This window comes from Pelophylax lessonae, assembly GCF_965119305.1.
Source record: "Pelophylax lessonae genome assembly, chromosome: 13".
Classification (NCBI taxonomy): domain Eukaryota; kingdom Metazoa; phylum Chordata; class Amphibia; order Anura; family Ranidae; genus Pelophylax; species Pelophylax lessonae.
The window spans coordinates 7,826,069-7,839,018 of record NC_138780.1 but is presented as its reverse complement, the minus strand read 5'-3'; the positions used below and the strand labels follow the sequence as shown (position 1 = coordinate 7,839,018).

The following is a 12,950-nucleotide window of genomic DNA, read 5'->3' as shown; positions in this document are numbered from 1 at the left end:
TCACATGCTTCAGACGGCCAATCACAGCTACTGAGACATTTGCAGGCATGGCTGGGATGGCTTAAGGCACACCAGTTAAACGATTTTTGATTGGCTGTTGAAAGCCCGCCATGAAAAGAGCGCCAAAGCATGCAAAACCCGGAAATAAAACGACCGAACACGGATTTTTACCCGAACATACAGTAAAGTGTCCGTGTCCGTGTTCGGGTACAAAAAATCCAATAATTCGGTACGAACACAAATAATACAGTCCGTGTTCGCTCAACACTAGTCAGCAGCTACAGTTTTTGTAGCTGCTGAATTTTAATTTTTACACAGGTGACTGAAGAACTTCTATAATTACACTTTTAAGAATAATTTTTAAAAAACAGCGCTGGTTAGCCATAATTTGCACACAATTTAAATTACCCATTTATTTAAATGTTTTACAAGAATGTTAGTTGGAAAGGCCCATAATGCTTTTATTTAGTTTGGACCTAAATTCAGCTAAAATTTATAAACTTCAAATCTGATTAAATGTTTAATAATCAGATTTTTTTTAATGCATTGAAGCCAATGGAAGACCATTTTTTGACGGTTGTATTTGGCTCTTTGGAGGGTTTCTGGACAAGCTACTGTCCCCCAAATGTCATGGGAGGATGGACACATCAGTGGGGAGAAACCGGAAGTGATGTAGCAGCGTACCCTAGACTCAACGTGTTTCGTCAGCAAACGTCTGACGTCATCAGGAGTCATATTGTTTGAGCGCGGTCTCCTCCCCCTTTTTTTTAACAAAGAAATGCTAACATATGCTTCAAGTGTATACAAAACAATATTTTTGCAGTACATATTAGGTGTTTCCATGCACACTGTAGTGAGCGCAATAATTCTAGGGTTAAAAGTGATCCATGATTGGAGGAGGTTGACCTTTCATTCATCCAACCGTCCTCAATCATGGAATCCTTTTTCTTGCTGGAAGCTATAGTACATGTTTTATGAATGGAGGAAGGGATGGAAATGGCGGGCATAGTTGGCACTCTTAACAAGTGCATATGACCGCTCACGTATTAATCACCAAAGCACCAGGAAATGACACTGCAGGGGTGGGGGAGGTCAGAGGACGAGCAATTCAACTCAATCTACAGCCAGCAGCACAAGGGACACTTCAAACTGATTGTAAGTACTGTCCCTTTTGCTGATTTTTTTTTTAAAATAAATGCTTTATTCAAATGTAGGTATTATTTTGGGTTCTCACTGGTGTGATGCAGGAAACACAGCAATTCCTGAGTGAGTTCCCGCATCACATCTGAATCGCAGGCAGTTTACATTGCACTCTGTGAACCGCTGCTGGTGTCAAAATAAAGTTCTAATAGTTTCGCAGAGCGCAGTGCGAATTGTGGAATCGAATGGAATTAGATCGCTCCAGTGCAAGCAAAGAAAAGGGTCCTGCACCATTTTGTTGCAAATGCGATGCGATTTTAGCCATACCAACTGTACAGCTGGCTTCGCACTGCACAGACATCACAAATGTGCACAGGCATGTGGTGTGAATCACATGCGATGTCTGAAATCACATAGATGTGAACCCACCTTAAGGGGAGTCGTTTTACTTATTACAGAGATTTACTAACATGTTGGAAAATTTCTGTGCCCAGGACCACAAACATCTGACATGAGAACATAAAATATGTTTTTTTTTTACATAAAATGTGTCCACCTATCTGTGTTTTGCTGCACACTGTGCTATCTATGGGTTCTGTGTGATCTCTTTTCTTCTATAGGACAGGCCATCAAACCTGTGGTGACCTTCACACCCAACTGGGGGAATATTCTATACTATGACAGTGTGACTCTGACATGTGATGTGCCGTCTACTGTACCAGAGGAGTCCCGGACCTATCACTGGTACAGAAACCAGACACAGATAAAAGGAGATCAACAGAGACTTCATATCATTAGATCTTCAGTATATCGGGACAGAGGAGATTACCAGTGCCGGACCATTGGTGGTGATATCAGTGATCCCGTCTTCCTAAATGTTACAGAAAGTGAGTCATCATCTCATCTCCATCATTACAGATTGTTGGGTGTGAATAGAACAACCTAAAGTACATTTTATTACATTTCAGATCTTGTCATCCTGCAGAGACCTCCATCCGCCATATATGAAGGAGACCCCCTGACTCTGAGATGTCATCATATAAAAGATTTTAAAGCAATAAACACAAAATTCTACAAGGATGATCAGGAGATAAAATCATCAGAAACCGACTCCGAGTTCCATATTCCTAATATAACGATGAGTCAGTCTGGACTGTACAAATGTACTAAACGAATACAACATGTTTATATTTCAGATGAAAAAGAGAAAACAGATATATTCTTTATCTCTGTGAAAGGTAAATTAAAGCCAACTTTTTTTTGTTATACTGCCCCATCCATAGTCAAAATCAAATAAATCAAAAAATGTTAGAAAGAAAAAGATGGGGCTTTGCAGGCCAGTGGGAGTAGAAGGATCAGACAAAAAAAAAGTTTATAAAACCAAATAACATTTTATTAGTACATAAGATAAAACGCATGGACCGCCATGCCTAATTGGTGCAATTGGACTAACATACAAATAAATAAAATCAAGCAGGATGGGTCATTAGCAACATAGAAATACATCTCATAAGGGGAACAAAATCGAAGAGCCTGTGTAGGATGGAGAGTGGATCTCACGATGGAATCGGTCAATGTAGGTCCCCGGCAAGCCGACGCATTTCGCTCAAGGCTTCCTCAGGGCCTGAGAGACCATGACAGACCGGTATTTCCTTGTTGATGATGACTCAGAGTAGATGACAGGGTTGTGACGACACAGATACTGAATAAGAATTACTGCTTCTATATTTAAGATGTAAATTCCATGTTGGCGTACATATACATTCTATTTATGCTGGATTCAAAAGTTTGGACCCTCGCATACCATAAGGGGAAGGCTTATAATCTCCACTGGTGGTAGTTACCTGGGAATCAACGACTACCCGTACCCTCTCCCTGATGTATTCCAAATTGTGGATACTCAGCATTGGGTATACAAAATCTATTGTGGTATAGGGATAGCCTCAAGTGGACAAAGGTAGGCACATTTTATGTGGTCATAGCGGGCATCATAGTTCAGACCTAGAGATCCCGGGAACACAGCGGTGAATACCTATTTATAATGCAATGATGGCTCCAGGCAGGAGAAGACATGCATGTACGTATCACTATATTTGATAGAGGGGATAGTACGTCCCGAGCTCCATAGGTCCTTAGTAACTGCAGTACGCCAGCAACCTGCCTAGGCAGTTCTATTATTTACTATTCTAATATTTTCTATTTTCTATTCCATTCTTTTGTATTTAAATTCAAATTCATCCTATTCAAAGTTCAAATTTCGGAAGTTGGTTATATATTACATTCTTTCTATTTTTATAGCAGGGGAGTGCCTTGCAATCCTAGTCTATGAGGCTGTGTGTTTCTTTTGATACACACAGTGCAGGGAGACACAACTCTAGTCCCTGCATACAAAACTGGCTCCATAGGATGCTGCATGGGAAAGGAGCCACCCTAAAACAGGAAACCTGGGGAAGTGGTCATGGCACCGGCTAAAACTGGAATATAGGCAAGGATATAAAGATATTCTGCATACTCATTCAGTCTGCTACTGAAAGGGTTACATTAGGGTGTAATATCACTTTAGAGCCAGGAAAGCCAGAAAAGTGACTGACTGGTAAATTCATAGTAGACTGATAAGCTCTATTACTCCATCAAGTGACCTTATTACCAGCCTTCCCATGCAGCTCCAGGGATCTGAGCTCAGTTCCCTCTCAGGACATTGTCTGTAAGACATTTGTATGTCTGTGTTGGTTTCCTCCAGTGTCTCGGCTGACCGCTCACCATCCAGATATGCAGGTAGAATAAATGACTTGTGACTAAGCTGACCATACCGGGCTCTCTATTACTGTGTATTACTGTAATGGGAACAATATCTCCACTTAGCCAAACACTGATATCAATTATTTTATGTCCGCTACAAAGAATTGTGTGATTGTCATCATTTAGAGTATAATTAATGCAATCCCATTGTTTGTCTTTCCTCTTCCAGAGCTCTTCTCTCCTCCAGAAATAAAAGTGACCCCATCCAGGGTAATAGAAGGAGATGAGATGACGGTGAGATGTGACACCAGACTGGATCCACTCAGAGGGGGCACAGAGCTGCACTTTGCCTTCTACAGAGATGGACGGACTGTGCGGGGATACAATGTATCTGATACATACAGAGATGGACAGACTGTGCGGGGATACAATGTATCTGATACATACAGAGATGGACAGACTGTGCGGGAATACAATGTATCTGATACATACAGAGTGCGGTCAGCTCAGCTGGAGGATTCTGGGAAATATACCTGTGAAGTGAGGACGGCATCTGACACTGTGAGGAAGATGAGTGATGAGCGCTCTATCCGGATAATACAGATACATGGTGAGCTTGAAAAATTGAATAAGCCTCTGATCTTCTTCTTCTTCTCTTTCCCTTAGTCACTCTTCCCTTCCCTTCTTCTCTTTCCCTTAGTCACTTTTCCCTTCCATTCCCTTCTTCTCTTTCTTTAACCACTGTGTCCTTCCCTTCTTCTCTTTTCCTTAGTCACTCTTACCTTCCATTCCCTTCTTCTCTTTCCCTTAGTCACTCTTCCCTTCCCTTCTTCTCTTTCCCTTAGTCACCCTTCCCTTCCCTTCCCTTCTTCTCTTTCCTTAGTCACTCTTCCCTTCCCTTCTTCTCTTTCTTTTAGTCACTCTTCCCTTCCCTTCTTCTCTTCTTCTTAGTCACTCTTCCTTTCTTCTCTTTCCCTTAGTCACTCTTCCCTTCCTTTCTTCTCTTCCCCTTAGTCATTCTTCCCTTCCCTTCTTCTCTTTCCCTTAGTCACTCTTCCCTTCCCTTCTTCTCTTTCCCTTAGTCACTCTTCCCTTCCCTTCTTCTCTTTCCTTAGTCTTTCTTATTTTGTCTGATGAAATTGAAAGCTGAAAATGAGTTGAGAATATAAAGCAGACCCCATGCTGCCCCCGTTACCACATTCTACCATTGGCTCTAGGAATGTGACTCGTGTTCATTGTTACCATCCCTGGGAGATGGTATTAGTCCCTGGGATTTGCAAAGTTCACAAATCACAACATTTTGGCCAAAAATGTTCAGGTTTAACCCCAAAAATAAGGATTAACGAAAGCCGATTATTTGAAGGAATTATTTACTCAGTCTATTTCCATAAAAGAGTCGGCTCACAACAGCAGCCATATTGTCCACGTATGTTGGAGATGTTAGAGAAAGCTACCAGCTCTATGTAAGGAGAGATATTTTTTAAATTATTTATTATTATTATTCTTATTCTTCTTCTTATTATTATTATCATTATTTTTAGTTTGCCTTTCATTTAACAATTGCTTGCGAATTACTAGAAAAAGATTTAGGTCTAGGGTGTGGTGGTAGAGCGCAGACCAGTGGTCTCTGGAAATGCTCTGGAGCGTCCACCAGAAAGGTTAAGAGAAGGAGGCAGGAAAGTCCTGAGACTCTAAAGACTTTCCTGCCTCCTTCTCATTGTAGTGAAGTGTAGTAGATTAATTCAGAAACAAGGATAAAAGGCTTCCACAATAAGAGGAAAAAAAATCAAAATTGACTTACAATTGTCAGGGCTGTGTTCACCCAGCGAGGGGGAAACATGCGGCCTTTCAAGTGCACCGGGGTAAAAAACCTGACTCCACACAGGGTCAGAGTTGTCACTCTCGAAGCCTTGGGAATTCCCATCCTGGGTTTTCTGTGAGACTTTCAGGAGGGTGAAAGAATTTGTGGGAAGAGTCAGCGCAAAAAATAAATTTTGTCAGTAATTTGATTGGCAGAGGCGCCTGACGTGGTTCTCTGAAGGGTAGGCACGAGTCTCCTATTTTAGTAAAGCATTCAATAACTTTATTTCACCAAATAAAATGCTTTTTGTATCTTTAAATTGCCACTTCCTCAGTTCAGGGGGATACAATTGGTGTATAGCATTAGCTGGGGGTGTGCTAAACTTGGGAAATATTCTTTATTGGCCAATAGGTGGAGTGTAGAGTTTGTGGCAGAGATGTCATCTAGGTGTATCAAATGTAGCGTTGTTGAATAAGATTTGCCCCACCATAGATTCAGTAGTGTTTGGTGCAGGTTGGGAACTTCAAGCTAGATTTATGAAATGTTAGAGTACTGAACCCAAGCAGATTTACTCAACTTTAATTAGCTCATACTGAAAAATTACAAAGGGTAGAGCTGGCCAACTCTAAGCTAGGGCTTGGAAGCTTTTCTGGAACAACATGTTTCAGCATTGTCTTGTAGGCTCCTGAAGCTCCTGCGGTAACCACTTGTGGTCACTGAGATACTGAGGAACCTTCTTCTTCATCATTAAGATTGACCTACGGCAGCATGGTGTCCAAATAAGACCCTGATGATGGGGATTTCAATTTTTTTTCCCTTCTTTAACCAATAACTATATAAAACCACTGGGTTGCGTTTGATATACAGTAGATATACAGTATCTCACAAAAGTGAGTACACCCCTCACATTTTTGTAAATATTTAATGTAAACTTTTCATGTGACAACACTGAAGAAATGACACTTTGCTACAATGTAAAGTAGTGACTGTACAGCTTGTATAACAGTGTAAATTTGCTGTCCCCTCAAAATAACTCAACACACAGCCATTAATGTCTAAACCACTGGCAACAAAAGTGAGTACACCCCTAAGTGACAATGTGCAAACTGTGCCCAAAGTATCAATATTTTGTGTGGCCACCATTATTTTTCAGCACTGCCTTAACCTTCTTGGGCATGGAGTTCACCAGAGCTTCAGAGGTTGTCACTGGAGTCCTCTTCCACTCCTTCATGATGACATCACGGAGCTGGTGGATGTTAGAGACCTTGCACACTCCTCCACCTTCTGTTTGAGGATGCCCCACAGATGCTCAATAGGGTAGAGGTGTGTTTGGGGTCATTATCTTGTTGAAATACTGCCCTACAGCCCAGTCTCCGAACGGAGGGGATCATGCTCTGCTTCAGTATGTCACAGTACATGTTGGCATTTATGGTTCCCTCAATGAACTGTAGCTCCCCAGTGCACTCATGCAGCCCCAGACCATGACACTCCCACCACCATTCTTGACTGTAGGCAAGACAAACTTGTCTTTGCACTCCTCACCTGGTTGCCACCACCCACGTTTGACACCATCTGAACCAAATAAGTTTATCTTGGTCTCATCAGACCACAGGACATGGTTCCAGTAATCCATGTCCTTAGTCTTCTTGTCTTCAGCAAACTGTTTGCAGGCTTTCTTGTGCATCATCTTTAGAAGAGGCTTCCTTCTGGGATGACAGCCATGCAGACCAATTTGATGCAGTGTGCGGCGTATGGTCTGAGCACTGACAGGCTTACCCATCACCCCTTCAACCTCTGCAGCAATGCTGGCAGCACTCATACGTCTATTTCCCAAAGACAACCTCTGGATATGACGCTGAGCATGTGCACTCAACTTCTTTGGCCAGGTGGGGAACCTGGATTCAATTAGTAGAGAGTACCTGGAGTGGAGCTTCAGGCAAAAATGGGGATCAGGAGGAGGCCAGGAAGAGAGAGATTGGAAGCGGGGTTGAGTCATTGCACCATAGGCCTCTGGTTGGTACTTGCCCCCTGGGCCAAAAGTTGCCAGTCAGCCCCTGGGTGCAGGGAATCGGCGGCTAAAAAAAATGATATCTGAATGATGCCTGCAGCTGCACCCATCATCCAGATATTCCCACTTCAGTGGCGGCCCGTCCATTGGGGGCGCCCCCCCATCCATGTATCCAGCCCCCTAATCTACATGCAGGGCGCCGGATGCATGGATTCCAATGGGTTGTTTTTTTTTTTTTTAAGCACGTGATTAGAGCCAGAGGCTTTATTAGCCTTCAAAAAAGGGTGGGCTCGGGGCACAGAGCACTGCGCCCCGAGCCCACCCAGTTGTGTGACAATAGTGAATAAATATTCACTATTCCGCACTGGTTCTCCTCCTGGCCAGTCAGGAAGTGGGTCCATTTCCCGATTGGCCAAAAGTAGAAGCCATGCTATTGGCCAAGGAGGAGGAGGAGGGAGGAGACGCAGCGGAAGCCTGACCCACGGAGGAGACTGAGGGGGAAGCTGCCGCCGGCACTGCCGCCGCGGTCTGCCCTCCACATGTCAGTCCAGGGTGAGTGAGCCGGTGACTGGAGCTGGTGTGGTCTGTGGGGGGGTATGGTGGGCGGGCTGGAGCTTGTGTGGTCCTTCTGCCACCCCCCCCCAGCCCATGGAGCACCAGCCGCCACTACCTCACTTAAAGCCCAGTACGTCCTGCGGTAAGGAAGTGGTTAAAGGTTGCTTACCATGGATTTGTATTTTTGGTCAGTGAAATTTCTGACTTACGCTCCTCTTGAGCAGATGATGCACTTGTCTCCTAGTTCAGTTTTGCTGCTTCCTGTGTCACCTCTCCTTCTATTATTGGAACATGAAACATAATCATTGCTTCTGTCCAATGAGAAGGAAGCTCATCCAGGCCCTTCCTATACACTCAGAATTTGTAACACTTCAAAATGCACAAAAAAGATTTTTTTTTGGTTTTTTTTTAATCTAAATTCCTATAACATCCATCCCTGGTTCTCTCCTCAGATTACACGGTGCAGAATATCACACGACTGGTGATCTCTGGATTTGTATTGGCTGCCGCTCTCAGCTTCATCTACTTCCACAACAAGTGGTAGAGAAGAGGAAGAACTTCTAGGAATCTGAGGACCTCAATGAAACATGAAACAAGAAAATATGGAAAAGTTCTTGGTTGAATTTAAAGGAACTTCAGCATTTCTAAAAGAAATTATATTCACAAAAAAAACTTCACATTATTCAAAAAAGAATTAAAAAAAAGAAATGAAAACTTGACAATATTCAGAAAAAAAAATATGAAAGCTTAAAGTAAGGAACTTATACACTGAATATAGTAAGCCGTGGGCAAAGCAGAAGTGGTCACTGAGATCACACATTGAGGAGAGTTTAACAGGAAGGAAATAACGTGGTTTTCCTGGAAAAAAAAATAAAAAAATGAAGATAAGATCCAAATTACAAATGTCACACTTTACTGATTATATTATTTAAACACTTAAGGATCGAAAAGTTTTACCCCCTTAATGACCAGGCCATTTTTTTTGTTAAATGGCAATTGTGCGATTGTACAACGCTGTACCCAAATACAATTGATGTCCATTTTTCCCACAAACAGAGCTTTCTTTTGGTGGTATTTGATCACCTCTGCGGTTTTTATTTTTTGCGCTATAGAAAAAAAAAGGGCAACAATTCTGAAAAAAAAAAAAACTATATTTTTTACTTTCTGCTATGTAACATTCTCAATAAAAAAATAAATAAAAAAAATTCAAATTTTTTCATCAGTTTAGGTCACTATGCTGCCACATGTTTTTTGGTAAAAAAAAATCCCAGTAAGTGTATATTGATTGGTTTGCGCAAAAGTTATTGTGTCTACCAACTATGGGATAGATTTATGGAATTTTAATTAATTCATTAATTAATTTGTTACTAGTAATGGCGGCGATCTGCGATTTTTAGCGGAACTGCGACATTGCGGCAGACAGATCGGACCCTAACTGTCATTTTTGACACTTTTAGGGGGACCAGTGACATTACTACAGTAATCAGTGCTATACATATGCACTGTTACTGTAAAAATGACACTGGCAGGGAAGGGGTTAACACCAGGGGTGACCAAAGGGTTAAAGGGTGTGCTCCTAGGCAGTGCTTTCTAACTGTGTGGGGGATGGACTCACTAGATGAACACAGAGACCTGTGTTCCTAAATAGTAGGAACACAGGATCCCTGTGTTCATCTGTGACAGAACTTGTCTTGTTTACATCAGCAGACCGCCGTTCTGTCTCCATGGGGTTCGATCACGGGTGGCCGGCGGACATTGCATTCGCCGTACCTGCTGATTGGCTCCCCTTCTGGCCAATCGGTGTGTGCGCACGCTCCCACTGCCTATTACACGAAGCGGCGTATAGGTAAGTTATTTTGCGTAATAGAGCCAACCTGCCGAGGGAAAAATATGGCGGCTGATTGGCAAGTGGTTAATCAAAGTTCTGAAAACTAAAGAAGTAGCTCTTTAGGGTTGGAGATCGCACTGGACTGACTTGATTGGTCACTGATGGTTGGCGGGAGAAACAATGAGCAGTTAGGAAGAATTTCCTTCCAATAGATTATGCTTGACATAAAGGACGGTGGTTATGGTCCTATTTTGTTAACAACAGTTGTTCTCTCTCCACGGGGAGCGATCGCAGGTGCCTGGCAGCAATCGCGGCCGCCGGGCCCGTGGATCTACTTCCCCGCTGCCTAAAGGGGGGTCGCGCGTGCCTCTGGTGGCGTGCGCATGGGCCCAGGAGCGCTTACATGAACCGAGGTTCCCATACGTCGGTTCGCGCAGCCGAGCCAGCCTGCTGCAGTATATTTACGGCAGGTGGTCAGCAAGTGGTTAAGGTTTCTGGCTTATAAATGCTGGAGTTTCTGGAATTATGTGACCCGTCTTCCCCTGTATGTGTGTGGTACTTCCCTTCTTTAGGAGGATATTTATATATACAGGGGGAGCCGGTGTTCTGCCGAAAACTCCAACTTGCCAAGAACTCCAATCACGACACTTCTGGTGACTGAACATCATGAATAATTAGAGATTTCGACAACTTGGTGTTTTCACAGAACAGGCGGTAGCGTATACACTCCGGTACACGCTATAATGAGTGGACATTGTCCGCCCACTAGTAACCGAAAACATGGCTGCCTCCAAGGCGGCGTCAACTAGCGTGTGGACTAACAATATCCACTCATTATAGCGTGTACCGGAGTGTAAAGGCTGACGGTGTTCTGTGAACACACCAAGTAGTCAAAATCTCCAATAATTCCTGGTGTACACTCACCAGAAGTAACATGGTCGGAGTTCTCGGCAAGTTGGAGTTTTCGACAGAACCCTGGCTTCATGGAGCAGTACTGTGAGGACCTATGTATTATGTAAACCCTTCTACTGGCAGGAGTACCCTTTAATGGGACCCACTTTTGGTAAACCACGTGAATTAACTTTGTATATGAGGGCTTTGCTAACTTTAAGGGCAGCCTTTTTCAACCAGGGTGCCCAGGCCCCCGGAGTGCCTCGAAGTTTCTTCAGGGGTGCATTGGAAAAATGCCTAAAAATTGCTCAAAAATGTTATACAAGCTGGCATGCGGATGAAGCCTGCCTTTTAGTTACACTAAGTCACAGGTTTTCATTGTGCACCATTACAACCATCTAGCTGCTGGTGTTCTAACGACCAATGGCATCGTCAGTTGATAAGGAGAATGTCCATCACCTGCATAGCATCTTTTTTTGACCCTTCCTTGCTTCTCTCGATCAGCAGTGGGGTCACATTAGCTGAGTGATGGAGAAACATTGGAATACTGGTCAGTACCATGTCCTATTGCTGTCCTAGTCTGCTCTGAGAGACATTGGCGCGGTCCAGTGCTCGTTACTGGGCCCGACCCAACCGTGGTGGTGCCTTTTTTCGGGGCACCTACCCTTTTTCTGTAGGGAACGTTCAACCACTGGATATGCTCACACCAGTCAATGTGTTATGAGAGATCACTTGGGAGTGTCTGGAAAGCTTGGCAAGTGTTTGTTTCAACTATTGTGATGTGATAAAGTTTGTAGAAACAAGGTACTACATGTGGTCCCTGAAGAAGCTACTGTATGAGCACAGCGCTCAGCAAAACGCGTAGGACTTATTAGTACTATATCTACATGGAACATATCCAGGCAGTTTTGCCCACAATATGGTTGTAACTACCTTTTTTATACAATTTATGCTTTTATCTCTGATTTGTTAAAAATAATAAAGATGCTGTTTTAATAATTACGTGTGTATCTCTAATTTATAACAACCCCAAAGCCCTAAAGTCCCATGGTGAGAAGAATGGTGTGGGCTAACCCCCCTATTTTGGGGATTACTTTCCCAACATTATAGACCTGCTGGGTCCTTCTCTTTTTCTGACGTTAAGTCTGGTTGCTTAAACCCAACTTCTCCAATCCACAGATTTTCACCTAAGAGAGAGAAGCAGTTCCGATCTTTTTCTGGTAATCTGAGAAAATTGAAATTCTAACATCCTTTTTATCATGAAATTTTATCACTTCTAGCTCAAAATTAAAGGAAGAAAAATTTTTGAAAAGATATTCTTAAAAGACATGTATTGTGCATAACCTTTTCTAAAAAGTGCATTTTGGCTTTTCAGCTTCGAATGTTGGAAAATCTGGTGAGTACAGAGGTGATACTGGGTAATTTACCATAAATTCATAAATACTACAAAAAAATATTTTTTCACAATTTTTACAATTGTGATCTTAAGATCTGAGGAAGAAGGGGTTTGAGTCAAGGATTGCGTTATTTATGTATTAATAATAATTTTATAAAATAAAATTAATATTAATTTATTTATTATTATGGATTATTTGTTAATAGCTTTGCATTAATGCAGTTGTAGAAGACTCTTCAAAAACAGTGCAGGTTAGCTACGATTTGCACACAAGTGAGATTAAATGGTCATAAAAATTATTTAAATGTCTCACATAAACGCTTGTTGGAAAGACCGTTATTGCTGAGATTTGAATTTGAGTCAAATCTAATTTGATCTGAAACTTCCAAAGGTTCAAATTTTAGTAATTTTTTTTTTTTTTTAATGCAAATTTGTTTTCTAATGGTCGTATTTGGCCCTTCAGAGATCTTCTTAACAAAATCTTGTCAACCAAATGGAGGGAAGACAGACACAGTTGTGGGGGATCTTTGCAAAGTACAAGGCCTGGTTAGACCAGGAGAAGAACTAACAGTAATATATATATATTTTTTGA

The 12,950-nt window shown here is 42.3% G+C and overlaps 1 protein-coding gene across 1 annotated transcript in view; it reads left to right on the top strand.

Annotated features, from left to right (window-relative positions):
- Positions 1 to 8,887, top strand: part of LOC309543165 (Fc receptor-like protein 3) — a 64,076-nt gene extending 55,189 nt beyond the window's left edge. Inside the window, exons 6-10 of the mRNA XM_082242553.1 lie at positions 1,761 to 2,027; positions 2,109 to 2,378; positions 4,109 to 4,284; positions 4,390 to 4,489; positions 8,696 to 8,887. Coding sequence (XP_082098679.1) covers positions 1,761 to 2,027; positions 2,109 to 2,378; positions 4,109 to 4,284; positions 4,390 to 4,489; positions 8,696 to 8,787 — 905 coding nt within the window. The 3' untranslated portion in view covers positions 8,788 to 8,887. The remainder of the gene's footprint in view (positions 1 to 1,760; positions 2,028 to 2,108; positions 2,379 to 4,108; positions 4,285 to 4,389; positions 4,490 to 8,695) is intronic.
- Positions 8,888 to 12,950: the final 4,063 nt, after the last annotated feature.